Raw genomic sequence first — 23,088 nt, 5'->3', positions numbered from 1 at the left:
TAGTGAATAGCATGCTGGCCTTCATAACAAGAGGAATTGAGTATAGAAGCAAAGAGGTGGTTCTGCAGCTGTACAGGGCCCTGGTGAGACCACACCTGGAGTACCGTGTGCAGTTCTGGTCTCCAAATTTAAGGAAAGACAGGTTCACGAGGTCAATTCCTGGAATGGCGGGATTACCTTACACTGAAAGACTGAAGCGACTGGGCTTGTATACCCTTGAGTTTAGAAGACTGAGAGGGGATCTGATTGAGACATATAAGATTATGAAAGGATTGGACACTCTGGCAGCAGGAAACATGTTTCCGCTGATGGGTGAGTCCCGAAGCAGAGGACACAGCTTAGAAATACGGGGTAGGCCATTTAGGACAGAGATGAGGAGAAGCTTCTTCACCCAGAGAGTGGTGGCTGTGTGGAATGCTCTGTCCCAGAGGGCAGTGGAGGCCCAGTCTCTGGATTCATTTAAGAAAGAGTTGGATAGTGCTCTCAAAGATAGTGGAACCAAGGGTTATGGAGATAAGGCAGGAAGAGGATACTGATTAGGAATGATCAGCCATGATCATATTGAATGGCGGTGCAGGCTCGAAGGGCTAAATGGCCTACTCCTGCACCTATTGTCTATTGTCTATTGATTTTTTTCCCTGTAGTGTCAAAATCTGAGGGGTGATCTGAAAGAGGTTTAGAAAGTCATTAGGGGCACTGTTAGGGTGAATAGACAAAGTCTTTTTTCTAGAGTGTTGGAGTTCAGAACAAGAGGTTTAAGTGAGAGGGGAAAGATTTTAAAGAAGAACCTGAGGGGTATCTTTTTCACAGAGAGTGGTGCATGTATGGAACAAGCTGCCAGAGGACGTGATGGAGGCAGGTACAATTTCAACATTTAAATGGCATCTGGATGGGTATATGAATGGGAAGTGTTCAGACGAATATGAGCCAAATACTGGCAAATGGGGCAGAGTTGGACCGAAAGGTCTGTTCCGTGCTGTATAACTCTACTCTTCCTATTAAGCAGCATACAATTTACTCTTCATATCACCATCATTTGATTCCATTACTGTAATGTTTAACTCAATGATTTTTGCATAAATAAACATTATAACTTTAGTTCCACATTGGTCTAAAGAGACTGAAGAAGCTAGGGCTTTTTTTTGGTTACTGTAATCTGTAGAATACATACTCACATACGCAAAGCTGCAGAAGCTCTAGCACTTCTGCAGGAGAGATAGTTTGTCTGCACAACCTGCCCAAAAATGGCAAGATGAGAATGGTGTATGAATGACGGAAGAACGTCAGCCAAACTGTTTTAAGAAGGATGAAACAAAACAGACAGACTTGGAACACTGCAGAGTCAAGACCACTGTTTAACTTAATGCTTTCAACTAATACATCACCTTCAGCTTTAAATGTGCAAAGAACAATCTGTAATTTATCTTCAAAGGATGGGTGCAATATTAATACAGAAAGAAAGGAAACTTTCAAAAGCCCTTTTTTTAGCTTAACTCCCTCCTCCTGAGTTCAGGTTGGATGCCAACTTACATACCCCTCTCCAAACCAAAATCAAGCTCATATGTAAGACACACACCCATCCATTCCTGTTGGCCAGGTCAAGTTAAAATCAGGATTTCTATCTGAATGCACGTCATAAGGTATCCACCACTGCAGGTGCTGTTCCCTGAATACTGTGAGGCACAACTTCAGCTGATGCCAACCTCTATTGGAAAACCTCATGGATATTGCCAGGACACAACCATATAGACACGGAGTAACTACGGAGCCACACACAATAGTGCCTAGTGTGGTCTCTCATTGTCGATCAGCACAGTTCTCTAGTTACCATGGAATGAGCCACATTTAATCAAGGACGCCAGGTTCAATTGCAGGTGTTGACTGGATGAAATACTTGCAGCCCTGGACTGAGGTTGTGTCAAAAGTTGCAAAATTGGCAAAAGGCAGAGCTGCTCAGTCAATATCCAGGATCTCTATAAAACACAGAAGTCTATGCTCTGAAAGGGCTTTGCCCACCCATTTCCCCCATCAACAGAACCTGCCATTTCTCATTCAAGTGATAATTTAGCGTTCCCTTAAATGCATCTCTGCTAATCATCTCAATATATTCCTTGTAGTATTGAGCTCCTCAGTGAATGGTTCTCTGGGTAAAGAAGTTTCTCCTGAATTAACTGATTATTTTATGTTTGAGGCCCTGAGAAATATCTTCCCCACACCTGCCCTCAAACTTTTGAGACTATTACAAACCTCAACTAGTTCACCTCTCAGCCTGCTCTTTTCCAGGGAAAATAGCTCTGATCTGTGAAATCGTTCCTAATAAATTGATACCAGTACTGAGAGGTTACACCTTCTAAATCATTTTTGCACCTTCTGCAGTGTTTTTACATCTATTTTATTATAGTTGTTTGATAGCACAGAGCAATGGTATTGCTGAGTACAAAGATTTCTACAAGAATACCAAATCTCAAAAGGAACAACAATTTATACTTCTTGAGAAGAGAGTGTTGGCTGGTTGGCAAGGAGCCCATTTGCCAACCAATAGCCAAGAAAAAATAAAGACAAAAAAAAACCTCAATTCAATCGTCTGTGTGTACAACCAAGCAATGAAAGCACCAAACATATTTTTAAAAGTGCAGTTCATTTTATTTTGCTAAACATCACCATATACATTCTCTCTATCTGTCGCTCTTCTAGGCTCTGCGATTGCACTGAAGCAACTAACCTAACAGAGATTAGGGCAGCACGAAGATAAGTGTAATTGGCGTGGGAAGATCAAATTACTTAATAACACTGCATAAACTAATAAGTGGATTTCTGATTACAAGATGCAGAGACTGCTAATATCCTTGGGGGATGGATATATAAAAATATTTCACTGAGAACAAAGAGGAAAAAGGGTATATTTCCCCTACATGGCATGTGATATCCTTGTATTGCGAGCCAGGCACTATCAAACCCTTAGTTCAACACAGGTTGGACTGTGCTTCTCACATACAAAATTCCCTATTTACAGAAAATGTTCTCAAGGGACGTGGTGTGTCACTGGCATTTTCTTGGCCATCCCTTAATAAGACAATACTGGCCTCTCTCCTTGTAATCTGTGGTAAATGTACTATTAGGTAAGGAGCAAGCACCTTGCACAAGAGTGGGTTTCTCAGCTATCACAAGGCAACTATCTGGAGTGTGGAACTGCAGTCACCCAAAGGACAGCAGGTTTTCTTTCTATTCAGCAGCTCTGTCACAATTCATTATTATTTCTGTGCTATATTTTTAAATATAACTCAAAACTGAAGCACAGAATTTATAACAGAGGAGAAGCCCATTGAGCTTGACATTTCTAGAATAGCTCTTCAAAAGGCAAAGGCCTTGTGGTATTATCACAAGACTATTAATTCAGAAAGCCAGCTAACATTTGAGGGATCTGGGTTCAAATACCACTGTGGCTGATGGTGAAACTGGGAGTCCAACTTTGAAAATATGGAATTAACTTACACTAGGGGCCTGCGTGTGGTACAGTAGTAGTGTCCCTACCCCTGAACCAAGAGGCCCAGGTTCAAGTCCCACTTGCTGCAGAGGTGTGCAATAACATCACTGAACAGGTTGATTCAAAAAACAGGCTTAAAAAAAATAAAGCTCCCTGCCCTGGAAGTAATCATTTAAGCGGTCTCTTGTGGTGCAGTGGTAGTGTCCCAACTTCTGAAACAGGCCACCCGGGTTCAACTCCCACCTGCTCCCAAAGTGGGTGATTATATAACTGAACTATTTGATTTTTTAAAAAAAACTCTTTAGCCTCGACTGAGTTCAAAGCATAGGTAATGACTATCCTATAAAAAAAGATCTCCAAGAGTCATTCCCTCACATCCTCCCCATAATCTGCATATTCCTCTTTCTTGGAAAAGAATCAACTCCCTCTGCAAGGATTGGATTGAATCTGTTGCTGCCACATTCTTAGGCAGTGAATCCCAGATTCTGACCACTCACTGTACGAATGGGCTTATCTAAATAGTTTTTAAGTGTCTTCAGGTTCCTGCTTCTAATCGCCAAAAAAGGATGAAATTGCTGCAGCAAAGTAGGTGTATTGGAAGGGTAACTCATGATCATTATAAGGCTGAACCTCGAAGGAAGCAGTTGGGGCCTAACCAATTTTAATGCGTGCCTTTCATTATAATATGATTGGCCATAAACATCTACTGATGAAAAATCAAACTGGGGTTGGCCTTACCATTTGTGAATAGCCTGCAACAGATCCCTAAAGGGTTGGGATATTTAGGATCAAGAACATAAAGCAGCCAAGGCACTTAAGTGCAACTACACCCAAACATGAAGATCAAGACGACATGCATTTGCATAGCACCTTTCCTGGTCTGAGGATATACCAAGTACTTTTGAAGCATAGTTTGTTGCAATGTAACTTGCATGCAGCAAGTTTCCACAAACAGCAATGTCCATCTTGGGGGGGTTGCTGGTCTGTTGCTTATGTCACCGAGCAATAATCCAGAGCCCCAAGCTATTGATCTGAGCACACAGATTAAATCCTATCATGGCAATGAAACGTAATAATTTAATAAAGAGACTTAAGAATTGAAAGTTCACCTTAGTAATGGTGACCATTATAATATCTCTTCATTTTTGCTAAATTGTATATCTGGTTCACTTATGTCCTTTGAGGAAGGAAATCTGCCATTTTTCCCTGGTCTGACCTACATGTGACTCCACACTCACAGCAAGCCACTCATTTCAAGGGAAATTACGGACTGGCAACAAATGCTGGCCTTTCCAACAATGCCTACATTCCATTCATGAATAATAAAACACACAACAAAGTAGTAGATAAGCTGGTCAGTTTGAGACATTCTCAAAAGGATAAATATTGGCCAGGTCACCGAGGAAAATTATCCCAAGACAGCAAAAGAGATCTTGGTTTCAGATTTCCACCAGAAGATGAAACTTCAGACATTTAAGCTCACTGGAGGGTCGGTCTGAAATGTGGGCTCAAGTGTCTGAGATTGGTCTTGATTGTATAACTTCTGAACCCAAGGTCTACGTGCAACCCAATGAGCTGCAGCTGCCCTGTTGACAGGACCTTCCACAAGAATAGGAAATTTTTAAAAATGTTCTGCAGATCAGGACAGTTTCAATCATCCTAAGTGAACTACAGACTTACCCTGAGTGAATTAATAAAGACATCTATCTGTGACTGTAGTGGTAACCCATCCACAGACAGCGGTAATCGATAGTACCTAAAACAGCAGGCATCAAACAAGACATTATCACAGACAGGAATGAATACACACAGATCCAATCCATTAGAAATCCTTACACAATCACCTATTAATGGCTACATATAATAATTGTTCATTACTAAGATCCATGGGATGCAACATTAGTAGCTGAACAAATTATGCATAAATAACAACTTGCGAATAAGGAGTTCTCCACATTTTGACTGAGATTACAATTGAGGTATTGGTTTTCTTCTTCCAACACACATTGAGAATGAGTCAGGGAAATAATTAGATAAAATCAAGAGAAAAAAAGTATAATGAGCAGTGGAGGAAAGGGGTTTTAATTGATACATTGGTGGGTGTGAATGGAGCAGATAATTACTGCTGAGTGATCTTTGTTTGAATATGAATATTACAAAAGTCTATTCATCACCCTGGACTCAAACATGCATACAAATTTATAGGAGAAAGTGAGGACTGCAGATGCTGGAATACCAGAGTTGAAAAATGTGGTACTGGAAAACACAGCAGGCCAGGCAGCATCCAAGGAGCAGGAGAATCGACGTTTTGGGCATAAGCTCTTCTTCAGGAATGAGGCTGGTGTGCCAAGCAGGCTGAGATAAAAGGTAGGGGGGGAGGGAATTTGGGGAAGGGCACTGGGAATACGATAGGTGGAAGGAAGTGAGGGTGAGGGTGATAGGCCATAGGCCTGAGAGGGGGTGGGGGCGGAGCGGTCGGGAAGAAGATTGCAGGTCAAGAGGGCGGTGCTGAATCCGAGGGTTGGGACTGAGATAAGGTGGGAGAAGGGGAAATGAGGAAGCTGGAGAAATCTACATTCATCCCGTGTGGTTGGAGGGTTCCTAGGCGGAAGATGAGGCGCTCTTCCTCCAGGCATCAAATTTATATGTTGCCATGGCAACTCAGATTCTTTGGGAGGTTGGCTGGTTGGTTCAGTTGACTGCCATGGATCAGATGGTGTCAATAACATGGATTCATTCCCTACACTGGCTGGGCTACATTTGGGACCTGTCTCTTTGCTCAACACATGGCAGACAACATGCTACTGAAGGTCTATGAAGAATCAGCATTCTGAAAAATCTACAGGTTGTGTCGAGCTGGGGATTTATAGAACTCTTCAAATAGATTTTGTGTTTAATAAATTGAATCAAAATTTTGGAACGGACTCAATGGAGAGAATTTAATGTATCCTCAACCAGGAGACTATTATCACGTGTGTGGAGGAGAGGTTTGTTGGTATTAGACCATAAGACATAGGAGCAGAGATTAGGCCATTTAGTCCATTGAGTCTGCTCTGCCATTCAATCATAGCTGATAGATTTTTCAACCCCATTTCCCGCTTTCTTCCTGAAACCTTTGATTGCCTTAGCAATCTAGACTTTATCTATCTCAGTTTTAAATATACTTAATAACCTGCCCTCCACAGCGTTCCGTGACAGCGAATTCCACAGACTCACCACTTTCTAGCTAAAGAAGTTATCTCTGTTCTAAAAGGTCTTCCCTTTTTACTCTAAGGCTGTGCCACAGGCCCTTATCTTACTCAGCAGCCTCCTGTGCAGCACCTTATCAAAGGCCTTCTGGAAGTCCAGATAACACCTATTTGCTCTCCTTGTTCTAACCTGCTTGTTACCTTCTCAAAGAATTCTAACAGATTTGTCAGGCATGACCTCCCCTTTATGAAACCATGCTGACTTTGCCGTATTTTACCATGCAGTTCCAAGTATTCAGAAATCCCATCCTTAACAATGGACTCCAAAATCTTAGCAACGACTGAGGTCAGGCTAGTTAACCTTTAATTTCCCATCTTTTGCTTTGCCCGCTTCTTAAATGGAGAGATTACATTAGTGATTTTCTAGTTCTCTGGGACCCTTCCCAACTCTTGATATCTCGAAGATCACTACTAAAACCTCCACTATCTCTTCAGCTATCTCCTTCAGAACTCTAGGGTGTAGCCCATCTGGTCCAGGTGATATATCCACTTCCAGATCTTTCGATGGTCACCTTAAAGTTAAAACTGTTGGAAATACAGGGGTAATTTTGTGAATTGGTCTACCAACATTGAACTCCATATGGGGATGGGGAGAGGACCGGAAATTTGAGCACTGATATTGTTTTCAGTGAAGCCACAAAGATATGTTGACCTCAGTCTCCAAAAATATTACTTGTGTCACTCAGTCATGAAATCGACCCCATTAACTGCAGTGCAGGTTTCATTCGCATTTCCTTATCAATGTTAAGTGATTTCATACGAATATGTGCAGCAGAACCAATCAATTATTTAATTACCAAACCAGGTCAACTGGGCCAAAGGGCCTTTTCTGCGGTGTATGAATCTATGAACCACTCTACGACTTTGCACCAGTTCTGGTATAACCTCAAAACAGGTGGAAATCTGCAGTTTACAATTTGTTTCGAAGGGGTCAGCTGGAACTATCCAACTTACCTCGAACATTAAACTATAGCCACCTGGAGCACATTGAGGCTCCCAGCAGACACAGTAACTTCACTCAATGGCCTATTTTATGCATTCAGCATATGATGCTGCCTACCATTTGAGGGAGAGCTCCACTGCGGCAGAAAATAGTAGCAGGAGTAAGGCCTTCTTCACCAACTGCTGCACCTTTTGGACAACACGTCAAATAAAAATCACTTTTGCGCTCTCAAGGGAGTACTAAAAGAACTAAGGAGGATTTGAAGAAAGTGACTCCTGGTCCTTATACCATTTCTTCCTCTCCCCCTAAAGTCAAATGGTTGATCCTTCAGCTCATTGAACCATGACTTGGCATAAATTGGTAAATTGGCAATGTTGCATCAGAATGTTGTGGCCTTCAGCAACATGTCTCTTCCTCAAACGTCAGCCTGAACTCCAAACTGAAGTCATGCTGTGGAATACAGAGGGAAAATAACTCCCATCTGAGCTAAGAACATGTTCTTTTCCAGACACTTGATGTAACACAGGCCATTAAAATAAACAGCAAAGAAAGGTTGCAGTAAAACAGTGGGAAATATATCTCCTTTACGTAAACTTGGAAGTGTCAATGGAATTTTAGAAGAAAGCAAGTAAGCTGTAGCATTGCATAAAGGTGCATCAGACTAAACAATACTAACGGGGGCTGTGAACTGAACATTTATTTTGCTCACAAGAACATTGTATCATGGCCTGATTACTGGCAAGTATAAGCTTCCAGCAACTTTTAATTTGTTCTCCCTTACCATTTCATTCCATTCCAGTACATATAGAGGTCTTGTGGTGCAGTGATAGTGTTTCTACATCTGGGCCAGAAGCTCCAAGTTAAAGACTTACATCGACACTTGACAGTGACAGGAAGGAGTCAGGAAGGCAGCAAATGAGATTGATTGTCAATCTGTGAATCTTTCTGATATACCTAAGGCAGATGGTAGCATTAGGAGGGTCTCCCACTTGGCCAAAATTGTGTGATCCTTGCAGCACAACAGCCTCCCCACATTAAAAAACCCACTTGCAGATTCTCACCATGAGCAAGCAGCACCCTTGTCCTGGAGGGGGTGGGGCAAATACCACAAGAGCAATGCACACAACAGACACACAATACTCACACGGTTAGGCAGCTGATAAGGTAGCCATTGTATTGGCTCACAGGATATGTTATGCATGAGAGCATCAGTGAGAAAAAGACATAGCGATAAATGCTGTCTTTCATTATGGTCATTTTAAAAATGATCTCCCATTTTCTTGTGCAGATGGCAGTACACAACTTCAAGGTTACCGCAGCCTTTAAAATACCTCACCCAATTTGTCAATCTTTGCAGATACACCTGAACAGAAAGAGGAAGTTGGCTACTAAACTATTGGCATGGGGCGGGGGGTTAGTCACACCTAATTCCAGATCCAGATACACCCTCCCGTCCTCCCTCCACCAAATCCACCACTGCGCTCTACCACAGCACTGCCTTTTAACTCCCCCACCCTCTAGTCTAGTTGCTCTCTCCACACCCACTCCAGCAAGGTATTTGGACAATGACCAGGGTTCCTGATATATCTCAGATTCCAAGCTGCCAAACAGCAGCACTGCCAGAGATGCAGGAGAGGTACTAGGAAACTGTGGCTTTATTGAATGGTACATGTTGATATCTTCATCTGAGGAGGGTGAGTCTGCAAAGCAAGAAATTAATGTCTTAATCATAGAGTCCCTACAATGTGTAAGCAAGCCATTCAGTCCATCGAGTCTGCACCGAACCTCCAAACAGCATCTCACCCAAATCTCCCCCTACTTCCCCATCCCCATGACCCTGCATTTCCCACAGTTAACCTACTACAGGGCAATTTAGCATGGCCAATCCATCTAACCTGCATATCTTTGGACTGTGGGAGGAAACCACAGCACATGGAAGAAACCCACGCAGACATGGAGAGAATATGCAAACTCCACACACAAGCACCCAAGGCTGAAATTGAACCAAGTTCCCTGGCGCTGTGAGGCACTGTGCTGTCCTTTCTCCTGGTAGAAAACAAATACATATTTGAGCTATTTCTCACCTGATAATTGAAAAATGTTCCTTTGAGATTTATTTTCCCTTGAAGAAATAATTTGGGAAGGAGCCACTCTAATAATCCTTTCAGTGATGGTTAGGGTGCCCAATTTGTGTTGCACGCTGCTAATGTTACATGTTGCATAATCACAGGCTCATAAGCAATTAAAATAAACTTAGGAGCTCTCATTGCTTACCTGCAAGATGGCTTGGTAAAGAAAGGTCTTTTGTAAACCTCTTCTGTTACATGGATATCCTCTTCACTGCAAATACAGACTGTCCGAGGCTCATCCTTGAAATGTTCTATGTCATTATAGACATAATTGGTATTTTCATTCAACTGAGCAAAGTTATAAAGCTGAAAATTGAAAGCACATAATGGGTAAAATTTTCATTTCTCAAACATGAGTTCACTGAAACTAAGTACAGCCTATTCTTTTTTAACCGCTTTAACATACTTTGTTTGTGTTCAGTGGTATGCCTAACCCCTCTGAGATAGCACCATGATACAAACACTGGTTATTATGCCAGAAAATTTCCTGTAATCATGTCCTTATTGAACTGAGTGAATTCATCTTTGCTGTCCAGTCATTTAGTTGAACAAATGCCCTCAACATTTCTGACGCAGAAAAGGTGCTAAAAATGAAAACAACGGAGTCTCCAGCGCCCCTATTTATTGCCATCTCCTGAAAACGGTTGTTGGGTCAGGGTGAGCTGTGATGCTCAGTCTATTAATCAATCATTTACCACAGGCTAGGTTTGCATTGTTTGATATGGGATTGGAGCCTAGGGAGCTCAGCAAGAGTCAATGCTCTGAGCAAAGACACCGTGTTATCCTGAAGCTCGTATTTCACCCATTATTCATTTATAAATTCACTGAGAGCTCATAAAATTGTGCCCAATTTCTTACACAATATTACACTGCACTGTCATCAGTTACTATATCTTTTCACATTTTATGAACATTTGGCCTATTGCACATGAGCCAAGAAAGAAACAAGCACACCAGCATTTATATACTGCTTCTGATACAACCACATGCCCCTAATCAGTATTTTAAAACTAAAAATAATGTCACAGAAGCATTATCAAGCAGAGAACTGACACAGAGCCAAAGAAGAAGACATTAGCATGAATCTGCAGACCAGTGAGAGAGATGGTGGCATAACGGTAATGTCATTGAGTTAGTAATTCAGAGAGCTAAGCAATACTCTGGGAATATGGGTTAAAATTTGGCCATGGTAGTTGGTGATATTTAAAGTCACTAACATATCTAGAGTACAAAGATACTCTCAGTAATGGCGACCATAATATTACCATCAATTATCAGGAATATGTGTCATGTTCATTAATGTCCTTTAGGGAAGGAAATCTGCTACCTGACTAGCCTACTTGTGACTACAGATCCATAGTAATGTGGCTGACTCTGAAATGGCCGAGCAAGCCACTCAGATCACTGGCAGTTAGGAATGGCTGCCAAATGCTGGCTTGCCAGTGATGCCCAGATTTTTTGAAAGAATTTTTTCAAGCCAAACTCTTGGAAAGAAATAAGTTTTGAAAAGAATCAGCTAATTAATTGCAATTCCTAGAATATGGACAGCTGGAGATAATGACTGACAGCAGTGACATGACGAAGATGCATCATGGGGCAGATATGTTGGAATACAGAGTTCATCATACCCCACAAACATTTCAGCTGCAGTGAAGCTACAGTGCAGTGTTCAGGAATATAGTTCAAGTCTACCTCCTTCCTGATAGCCAGCTCTAGTTTTTCCACTTCCAGGTCTCTTCCCAAGTCATGAAGGTTTTCATGAAGATTTTCTTTACTCCGGGGAGTGTAGGGAACAAAGTCATTCTCGACATGCAGGAAAACCACAGGCTCCTCACGAACACAGAAAAACAGAATTTCCTTCAAGGAGAAAGAAAGTTCAATAAAAAGAAAATCTTGCAATTAGAAGCACTGTTCATGATTTCAGGACATCCCAAAAGCACTTCAAAGCTAATGACATACTTCTATAATGTAGTAACTACTGTAATATAGAAAATAGACCAACCAATTTACAGGCAGCAAGCTCCAACAAGCAGCAATGAGATAAGTGGCTACTTTAGTTCTGATGGATAATGTAGATAATTGCAAAAATCTCCTCTGCCCCTTTTTGAATAGTGCCATAGAATTTGTTTTGACCACCACCGACAGCAAATACGGCCTTGGCTTCACATCCTATGTGAAAGATAAAGGTAGCATTCCCTCAATATCAGCCCAGATTTTGTGCTCAGGTCTCAGAAAAAGGGTTTAAACCCACAACCTTTAGACAGAGAGGCTCGAAAAGCATCAAGAGTAGTGAAGGTGAGATCCAAACAGATTGGAGAACTGGAGCTGAAGTGTTCCAGTTTCATCGCGCAGTTCTAAGAGGAGTCACTGGACCCAAAACATAAACTCTGATTTCTCCCCACAGATGCTGCCAAATATAGAACATAGAACAGTACAGCACAGTACAGGCCCTTCAGCCCTCGATGTTGTGCCAACTTTTTATCCAACTCTTCAGATCAAACTAATCTATACCCCCTTCGTTGCATTATCTTCCATGTGCCTATCCAAGAGTCACATAAATGCCCCTAATGTATCTGACTCTACTACCACCGCTGACAGTGCATTCCACGCACCCACCAGTCTCTGTGTAAAGATCCTACTTCTGACATCTCCCCTAAACCTTCCTCCAATTACCTTAAAATTATACCCCCTTGTGACAGCCATTTCCACCCTGAGAAAAAGTCTCTGATTATCCACTCACCTGTCATCTTTCTTCACTCCAATGAGAAAAGCCTTAGCTCCCTCAACCTTTCTTCATAAGACATGCCCTCCAGTCCAGGCAGCATCCTGGTAAATTTCCTCTACACAGTCCCTAAAACTTCCACATCATTCCCATAAAGATGCAACCAGAACTGAACACAATATTCGAAGTCTGGTCTAACCAGGGCTCTACAGGGATGCAGCATAACCTCGCAGCTCTTAAACTCAATTCCCCTGCTAATGAAAGCCAACACGCCATAAGCCTTCTTAACAACCATATCAACTTAGGTGGCAATTTTGAGGGATCTATGGACATGGACCCCAAGATCCCTCTGTTCATCCACACTGCCAAGAATCCTGCCTTTATCCCTGCATTCTGCATTCAAATTTGACCTTCCAAAATGAATCACTTCACACTTTTCCAGATTGAACCCAGCACTTCACACTTTTCCAGATTGAACTCCATCTGCCACTTCTCAGCCCAGTTCTGCATCTTGTCAATGACCCTTTGCAAACTACAACAGCGATCCACATGATCCACAACTCCACCAACATTTGTGTCATCAGTAAACTTACTAACACACCCTTCCACTTCCTCGTCCAAGACATTTATAACAATCACAAAGAGCAGAGGTCCCAGAACAGATCCCTGCGGAATATACTGGTCATCACGCTTCAGGTTGAATACTTCCCAACTACTACCACACTCTACCTTCTATGGGCCAGCCAATTCTGTATCCAGACAGCTAGATTTCCTTGTATCCCATGCCTCCTTATTTTCTGAATGAAGCTGCCATGGGGAACTTTATCAAACGCCTTGCTAGAATCCTTGTACACCAAATCCACTGCTCTACTTTTGTCAATGTATTTTGTCACATCCTCAAAGAATTCATTAAGGTTTGTGAGACATGACCTGCCCCTCACAAAGCCATGCTGACTATCTCTAATCAAACTATGGTTTTCCAAACAATATAAAGCCTGTCTCTCAAAATCCTCTTCAATAATATGCCCACCAGAGACCTAAGACTGACTGGTCTGTAATTCCCAGGATTACCCTTATTCCTTTTCTTGAACAAGAGAATAACATTTTCCACCCTCCAATCATCTAGCATTACTCCAGTGGCCAGTGAGGACGCAAAGATCAATGCTAAAGGCATAGCAATATCTTCCCTCGCTTCCTGCAGTAACCTTGGGTATATCCTGTCTGGCCCAGGGGACTCAGCTAACCTTAGGTTTTTCAAAATTTTCAGCACATTCTCCTTCTTAACATCAACCTGTTGGAGCATATCAGCCTGTTTTATACTGTCTTCACAAATGTCAAAGTCCCTCTCAGTAGTGAATACTGAAGCAAAGTATTCATCAAGGTCGTCTCCTACCTCCTCCAACTCCAGGCATAACTTCCCTCCACTACCCCTAATCGGCCCTATCCTCACATTGGCCGTCCTCTTGTTCCTCACATAAGTATAAAATGCCTTAGGATTTTCCTTAATCCTACCATGTCCCTTTCTAGCTCTCCCAAGTCCATTCTTCAGTTCCTTCCTGGCTACCTTGTAACCATCTAGAGCCCTGTCTGATCCTTGCCTCCTCAACCTTAAGTAAGCTTCCTTCTTCCTCTTGGAGATTTTCCAGCAATTTCTGTTTTAGTTTATGTCTTAATATTTTTTCCTAGCTTGTATCCTGCTGAAAGGTCACTGACCTGAAAAGCAAATTCTGTTTCTCTCTCCACTTCTTTGACCTGCGTAGTATCTCCAGCATTTTTAATTTATTTGCATTTCTGAACTGCACGGTCAGATTCTCTCACAATGGTCTGAAAAGATTAGCAATGAAACAAAAGAGGGCACTGACCTTATAACCTTCCTGTTGAAACACTTGGAGAACCTGTTTAAAGCCGTTAAGACTAGGTTGCCCCATTCCGAACACTGGGTAGTTTCCCTTGGCCTGCCTGAAGTTGGGTACTCCATAATAGCCAGTAGTGTTCAAGACGTCTATCTTATTGTAGATATCACAAACCATGAAATACTTTCCCTGAAACACAAGGAAAGGTTCAATCATGGGTTAATGCAAGTACAAGAGACAGGGTTAGCATAATACTATTTAAATAAACATTTGAGATATGTTGGTCAGATCACCTGGTCACCTTATCTTTCGTGTCAGATTGGGAGAAACTCTATTTCCATAGCTCAACCAATAACACAATTGTCATTTACACAGAAGCTTTAATCTCCCTAGTTCATTCACAGAAGTGCCTTCAAGGCAAATTTGATATTATGTAACACAATAAAACACAATTTTAGAATAGGTGACCCAAACATTAGTCACATAACTAGGTTCCAAGGAGCATCTTAAAAGAGGAGAGTACGGAAGCAAAGAAATTAAAGGGAGGCAGTTCAGAATTTAATTTCCATGCAGCAGAAAGCAGCAATGGCAGAGCGATTAAAATCAGGGATGCTTGAGCGACCAGAGTTAGGAGTGAAGAAATTGTAAGCTTGTGGAATTAGAGAAGGTACAAAGATAGGGAGGAAGAAATCAGAGGTTTGAACATAAGGATGAGAATTTTAAAATTGAGGGATTGCTGGACTAGTATGGTTTCAGTGAGCACATGGGTTATAGGCGAAATAATTTGGTTGCAAGAATGCTTCGTAAAGTTTTTTTTTAATTCAATCGTGGAATACTGACATCACTGGCTGGCCAAGAATGTTTTGCCCATTCCTAGCTGCCCTTGAGAAGGTGATGAACTGCCTTTTTGAACCACTACAGTCCACATGTTGTAGGGTGACTCACAATGCTCTTAGGGAAAGAATTCCATGCTCTTGACCCAGCAAGAGTGAAGGAACAGCATTAGATTTCCAAGGATGGTGAGTGGCTTGGAAAGGAACAAGGTGGTGTTCCCATGTATCTGATGCCTTTGTCCTTCTAGATGGAAGTGACCATGGATTTGAAAGGTGCTGTCTAAGGATCTTTCTGTAGCGCATCTTGTAGATTATACACATTGCTTCAACTGAATATCAATGGTGGAGGAAGTGGATGCTTGTAGATGTGATGCCAATCAAATGGGGTGGATGCTGTAAGGCTTCTTGTTGGAGTTGCACCCATCAAGGCAACTGAGCAGTATTCCATCACACTCTTGACTTGTGCCACGTAGATGGGACAAGCTACCTTCTCCCAGCCCCACCCCCTCTCATTTATCTCTCCATTCCTGAGGTTTCCAGCCTCATTCCTGATACAGGGCTGCTGCCCAAAACATTGATTTTCCTGCTCCTCAGATGCTGCCTGACCTGCTGTGCATTTCCAGCACCACTCTAATCTTGACTCTAATCTGCAGCATCAGCAGTCCTCACTTTCGCCATCTAGATGGGAGACAGGCTTTGGGAGTCAGGATATGGGTTATTCATCTGACCTGCTCTTGTACTAACTGTATTTATGTTGGTAGTCCAGTTGAGTTTCTGGTCTATGGTAACCCCTAGGATATTGGGGATTCGGTGATGGTAACACCGCTGAATATTATGGGGCGGTGATTAGATTGTCTCTTATTGGAGATGGTCATTGCCTGGCACTTGTGTGGTGTGAATCTTAATTGCCACTTGTCAGCCCAAGCCTAGATATTGTCCAGATCCTGTTGCATTTAACAGACTGCTTCAGTAACTGAAGAGTCAGAAATGGTGCTGAACATTAGGCAATCAATGGCAAACATCCCTACTTCTGATCTTATGAAGGTCACTGATGAAACAGCTGAAGATGGTTGGCCTGGGACACTCCTGACATGCCCTCCTGCACTCTCCATTGAACCAGTGTTGATCCCCTGTCTTGATGGTAATGGTTGAGTGGGAAATATGCCGGACCATGATGCTACCGATTGTGCTAGATTGCGCTGCTGTTGATGGCCCATAGTGCCTCATGGATGTCCAGTCTTGAGTTCTTATATCTGTTTGAAGTCTGTCCCATTTAGCATGGTGATTGTGCCACATAACATGATTCAGGATATTCTCAATGCGAAGGCAGGACTTCATCTCCACAAGGACTGTGCAATAGTCACTCTTACTGAAACTATCATGGACAAAATGTACCTTCAGCCAGCAGATTGGCAAGGATGAGGTCAACTAGGAGTGTAGAGGAAGGAAGAGATCTTCTTCAAGGAAGAAGCTCCTCCTTCCACCTATCACATTCCCAATGCTCCTCCCTCCCCCCCCACCTTTTATCTTAGCCTGCTTGGCACACCCTCCTCATTCCTGAAGAAGGGCTAATGCCCGAAACGTCGATTCTCTTGCTCCTTGGATGCTGCCTGACCTGCTGCGCTTTTCCAGCAACACATTTTCAGCTCTGATCTCCAGCATCTGCAGTCCTCACTTTCTCCTTTCTGGATTAATAGTCTAGCAATAATACTACTGGGCCATCGCCTCTCCGATTTTGCTTCATCAGGCACAGTATCAATTCAGCTGAATATTACAATCAAACAACTGACAGCAACAAAGAAAGGTGGAAACAGAAGCTAAAAGATTAGCTATAAAGGAGCTTGTCACTTCATGGAACATATTTTATTTTACTTGAAAATACTATCAGTTGCAAACTATGTATAAGGATATTGGATAATACTACTAATTTTTTTTGTGCAAAAATATTTGAATGCACAATTTCAAATATTGGATAGATTAGATTCCCTACAGTTTGGAAACAGGCCCTTCAGTCCAACAAGCCCTCCGAACAGTAACCCATCCAGAACCATTTCCCTCTGACTAATGCACCTAACACTATGGGCAATTTTAGTATGGCCAATTCACTCGACCTGCACATCTTTGGACTGTGGGAGGAAACCAGAGCACCCGGAGGATACCCATGCAGACACGGGGAGAATGTCTGTGTAGAGGTTGCACAGTCGCCCAAGGCTGCAATTGAGCCTGGGACCCTGGTGCTGTGAGGCAGCAGTGCTAACCACTGAGCCACCATGCCACCCCATTTCACATCATTTTCCCAGCCAGCCATTAACATGCCTTAACTTTCAACACAGTTATTATAATTGGCCTTTTTAAAAACTAAATCAATGCCTATCCCTTCTTCCAGCCTTGGGGCATATCCCAACTGAGCCAAAAATGTCCAACTCCTATGCATTTTCAGGGTTATTGGAATCTGGAGCAGGAGGCCCATAAGTTCTAAATGAAATCTGCAAACTCAGCATAGATTGCATTTGAGATCTGCTTTCTCTGTGAGTAACACAATGCTATCCTGAGCCTGCAGTCTAGGCATGAGGAGGAAGGGGGAGACAAAGAGGAGGGAAGTGATGCATGTTTTGCTTTCAGCAGGATGTTTCACCTGACACAGCATTGCATATGCTACCCACATAACATCATAAACTGTGAGTGGATAACGTGGTATTGAAGAATCCAGCTGGTGATTATACAGAAACGTTACATTCGTAGGCACATCAGTATCTGGGCTAAAGTTAAGCTATGGGGCTACAGGGAACAGCTCACCTCTACTAATGTGCCATGTTTCAAATGATCCCAACCAGAGTCTGATAACTTCTAACTCTCAGGTAACAATGCTATAAGACAGTGATGATGACATGTGCATGTCTTTAAAGGTACCCTGACGTGAGACTTATCAGGACCAAGAAGAAGAAGAGAGGTTGAGAAGAGGAAGAAAGAAGGGATGAAGGAAGAGGAAGAAACAAGGAGAAAATTAGCATGCAAATGATACAATCAAGCACTCAGTTTGGTACAATTCAGGTCAGCAGTGAACAATCTTTAACATGTACACAAAACCTAGTTTATCGATTAAAAATCTGACTTCACATGAGAACGTCATGTCTGAAGATATTTGTGGATGATGAAGGCCTTTTGGCTCATCCTTAATTCATACAAGCTCTTACACAGTATAAACGGCTATAGTTCAAGAAGGCAGTTCACCGCTACCTTCTCAAGGAAGACTAGGAATAGGCAATAAATGATGGTCCAGCCAACGACACCCAAATCCCAAGAGTGATTTTTGTTTTCTAAAAAATCATGTTAATTGCTTCTTAAATTATCCCAAGCTCAATCATTCTAACTGGAATTTTATTGCACAAGATTATCATTTCCATACAAAGAAGCATCTCTTGATATTACAGCTAAAATGATATTTTATTAGTTTATATGTGTAACCGTAGAGTTATACAGCATGGAAACAGGCCCTTCAATCCAACTCGTTCATGCCGACCAACTTTGCCTGCTTTGGCCAATATCCCTTTAAACGTTTCCAATTCACATACCTGTCCAAATGTCTTTTAAACATTGTAACTGTACATGCATCTACTACTTCCTCTGGCAATTCATTCCACATATGAACCACCCTCTCCATGAAAAAGTTGCCTCTCAGGTCCCTTTTAAATCTTTCCCCTCTCACTTTAAAATTATGCCCTCTGGTTTTGGACTCCCCTACTATCGAGAAAAGACCTTTGCTATTCACCTTACCTATACCCCTCAACTTTCTGCGCTCTCCAGTGAAAGAAGTCTCAGCCTATCCAGCCTCTCCTTAGCACATGCTCCAGTCCTTAATCCAAAGTTTAATTTAATGTATATGTGGTGATAATCTGGGTTTTGATAACTTAAACTCTCTCTTGTAACCCCCTCTCAATCACTTCTTTCAAAGTGTTCTCTCCAGTATACGAACTAACAGAGAGATTGTCACTGACAGCCTTTCAATCTCTAATGGGAGGGACATAATCCTGAAATTAGATCTACCACGAAGAAGCAATTTAAGTTTTATTTTCTCTCAGTGATCTGGAATCCTCAAGAAAGATGTGGATGCCAAGGGTCAATCAGAGTTTTCAAGCTGGGATTAACAGATTTGGTTGGGTAAGAATATCTTCACCATAAAATGTTTGGCAGGTCTCTGCCACATGAAGGTGAGCCAGCGCAGCCTATAAACATTGAGATAATTTATCAACAGTTGCTGCTTCAATCACTGCAGAATGATTCAGTAACAGACCACGCAAACACTCATCTGAGTTTGGCTTTAAAGGGGCACTGTACACATCATAAAGCAGGAGAGAAGCAAGGAGCAAATCAATGAGAAATTATTTGTAAACAGTGAATATTTCTTCTAAGGGCTCATTTGCAGACAGCAATGTGATAAATTCTTCAAACTACATAGCCTTCCACTGAAACGTGGAAGAAATTCCTGCCCTAACTCATGGAGGCACGGCCCTTTAAGTAGAATGGTCTGACAGCTGCCACGCAACTGACTTTCCTTGCAAGCATACATTAAAACACATTAACAGGGTAAAATGATCAGAGGCCAACTATATTTTATTCAGGTAGAGGGAGAACGAGTACAATTTGTGTTTTGAAACATGGCATGTTATTGTCTGGAATTCACTGCCTGAAAAAAGTGGTGGAAGCAGATTCAAGTGCAAGTCAAAGAAAGGATTTGGATATCTGTCAGAACAGAAACATTTCCAGAGCAATGGGAAAATGGTAAGGGAGTAGATCCAATTGGATACATCTTCCAAAGAGCCAGTATGGGGATAATGGGCTGAATGGCCTCCTTAATGCTGGAATATGCATTCTTGGTGAAAGTTGCAACAATATGAGGTGAATGGTAAATGTATTCCTTTATTTGGGATTTGGTACTAATTCCTAAGGTGCTTTCTTCTTCCTCTCACCAGTGAATCCCAGATGCGCTGTCCCATGCCAGGCAAAATTGTTTCATCCCTACAGGACATTAGTGAATCTACAACAATCAAAGATAATTTCATGGCCAAAATTACTGAGACTGGCTTTTATGTTCTTGATGTTATTAACTGAATTCAAATTCCACTAGCTGCCATAACAGGATTTGAACCCATGATGTTGAAAGAATAGCCTGAACTTCTCGATTAACAATCTGGTGACATCACCACTATGCCACCCATTCTCTGGGCACCACACCTTCAACAGGATATTGAAACATTATAATGGAGATTTACCTAGAAGATGCCAGGATCGAAGAACTTGTGGTTTTGTGGATACTTGGACAAACTAGGATGGTCACCTTATTGCCGGGAACGATAAGGGGAGGTCTAGTTGAGCTATTCCAAACTATGGGGGTGTCTTGATTGCCTGGTATTGACTGTTGATAGACAGTTTGAAAGTGGGTTGGTCACTGTTGTGCTTCAGTTTGCTTAACACAAATTTAGCAATCTCACACCAGGACTCATAAACCAAATGCTGGTTTGTTTATTGAAGATATATTGCAGAATTGCTCAGCAAACAAATTCACAGCGAAGTTTCAGCAACTGTTACGGGGAAACACAATTGCAACTCCCTAACACTACATTCTGAGACCTAGACAATGCAATGGCTATTGTTTTATATCTTGGTTACTTGCTTATTAGCATATTCTCTCAAAGTGATATCACAGTGACCAGTGATCATTTCTTTAAAATGGGAAATGGGAAGAATTTTCACCCCCACAGAGGAAAGATAAGATCTGGAATACACTACTTGAAAGAATGGTGGAATCGGCTTCCAGAGCTTTCAAAGGCAATCGAACATGTACTAGATTGATCTGCGGGGTTATGGGGAAAATTCTGAAATGTGGAAAGAAATTAGATAACCCCCTGACAGAATCAGAACAAAATTATCTCCTTTTGTGCTGATCAACTGATAACACTAGATTCAGAATGAAGAGTAGACTTATGTAGGGATCTTCCTAAGCTTTGTTTAAACTTAGATGGTCACAAGGGAGAGAAACCACAATATCTTTAGCTAACTTGTTTACACCACATCACATGGGACGGATTTTACTTCCATTTCTCCTTACCTGAACAAGATAGTGTTCCGGCAAGTTATCTGAAATTTTCCCAATTATATAGTTTGCTTTTAACAAGTCATCGTGAATCTGAAACTCTTCTTTACAGTTATACCTGAAAGATGGAAAAATAATTATTTCACTTTGCTAATTACTGTTCAATCATGTGAATATAAGAGACTTAACTTAACATTTCTCTGATAGATTACATCCGAAATTGGCACTATTGAATAATTGCCGAATCATCCTTAATTTTAATCTGAGGAGCTACACTACGGCTCCAATACTTTACTTTGGCTGGTTTTCTTCTTTAAACTGGAATTTCATCTTCCCAGAAATCTGCACATTTTACTCTTCATGCTCTTGTGACACGTGTTAGTCATTCCACTGGTTATCAATGGGATGGGGAATTAAGACAGTGAGGGAGTAAACATTCTTCGAGTGAGACAGTGTGGAGAGCAGTGCATGCAATGGAGAGGGATGGGATAGGATGAGGTTATGTGGAGAGGAACAGGATGGAGGGGACTGAGGATGGGTATGGAAGGGAATGTAGAATCATCCTCAAAACCGAAGGGGGGTAGGGATTGAACTCATTCCCAAAAATCCCACAAAATGTGTGAAAATTCAGTCACAGAAGTGATCACTCAAAGGAGTCACCCCATCTCCCCCTATATGTGGGATGCAGAGATTCCATGACTAGCCCATCCTCCAATCAGATATGCTGTCTCTTCCCTGCAGGCTGCTCTTCCAACTACAGGTTCAGACTCTTCTGCTCTTGCTGCACCTAATCTGTGATTAGAGGAACAGCTAAGGCAGGAGGGAGAAAACCTGTTATTGGTTGAGCTTGAAGAGTTAGTCTGGTTATTCCTGGGGCCCCTGGACTGTAGAGTTTCGGGTGAGTACCCATTGAACCCATGACTCAGTGTGAGCTTGGCAGTCAGATGGGGAAGTGACAGGTAGCTGGGCCTGAGTGCTGGGTTCTTGCATTCATCATTGGAAAGCTAAGTAGCATAGCCTACACATATCCTGTGACTTCTCCATCAGTGACCAAGTTTTTTGATTGTTATAGCTACTTGGTACTCCTGCTGAGATGAGAAGGCAGTCAGCAGAGCTTTCTAACCCTAACCCTATTGCAGGAGAGGTTGTCAAGCTACATCTGTGACTCACCACTCCATGTGGGAAAAAGTGAGGAGATGCTGGAGATCAGAGCTGAAAAATGTGTTGCTGGAAAAGCGCAGCAGGTCAGGCAGCATCCAAGGGCTTATGCCCGAAACGTCGATTCTCCTGCTCCTTGGATGCTGCCTGACCTGCTGCGCTTTTCCAGCAACACATTTTTCAACTCACCACTCCATGTTCCCACCTGAGTTCGGAATGGTGCTGTTGGGAGAGTGGAAAGAGATTCAATGGTTTGATTTGTGGAGATGAATAGTTTCCTCTTGGAGTTTTCTTTTCATGAGTGAGAGAAAAAATTGGAGACCTGCCCCACATTCCGCTTGCCAGGTGTCCAAATTGCTAGAAGAATGGACAAAGTACCTGAAGAGACTGGCTCAGAATCCATCTCCTGGATCAATGCTTACTCCTCACTCAATACCAACCAAACCATTGTTAGGGTGAAGGCTCCAACTGGGAATGCCTCATGTCATTACAAACAAATCTGTAACAATGACATACTGACAAATAAAATGAGACTACACTAAGGGTACAAGAGAAATTCAGCTATGATCATTACTCTTCATTGTTATCGAGTGGAAAGAGCAAATCAAAGAAGTATTATGGTACAGA

General features: G+C 42.0%; 1 protein-coding gene across 6 annotated transcripts in view; it reads right to left on the bottom strand.

Annotated features, from left to right (window-relative positions):
- Positions 1 to 23,088, bottom strand: part of LOC122541788 (paladin-like) — a 244,182-nt gene that overhangs the window by 159,709 nt on the left and 61,385 nt on the right. For all 6 annotated transcript variants that reach the window (XM_043678767.1, XM_043678766.1, XM_043678768.1 and 3 more), the window contains exons 3-7: positions 21,319 to 21,421; positions 14,389 to 14,568; positions 11,497 to 11,661; positions 9,950 to 10,110; positions 5,165 to 5,240 (exon numbers count right to left, since the gene is read on the bottom strand). In XM_043678767.1, the coding sequence (XP_043534702.1) occupies positions 5,165 to 5,240; positions 9,950 to 10,110; positions 11,497 to 11,661; positions 14,389 to 14,568; positions 21,319 to 21,421 (685 nt within the window). The remainder of the gene's footprint in view (positions 1 to 5,164; positions 5,241 to 9,949; positions 10,111 to 11,496; positions 11,662 to 14,388; positions 14,569 to 21,318; positions 21,422 to 23,088) is intronic.

The sequence above is a fragment of the Chiloscyllium plagiosum genome, chromosome 38, assembly GCF_004010195.1.
Source record: "Chiloscyllium plagiosum isolate BGI_BamShark_2017 chromosome 38, ASM401019v2, whole genome shotgun sequence".
NCBI lineage: Eukaryota > Metazoa > Chordata > Chondrichthyes > Orectolobiformes > Hemiscylliidae > Chiloscyllium > Chiloscyllium plagiosum.
The sequence above is the reverse complement of the archived record's forward strand: the minus strand, read 5'-3'. Positions and strand labels throughout refer to the sequence as shown.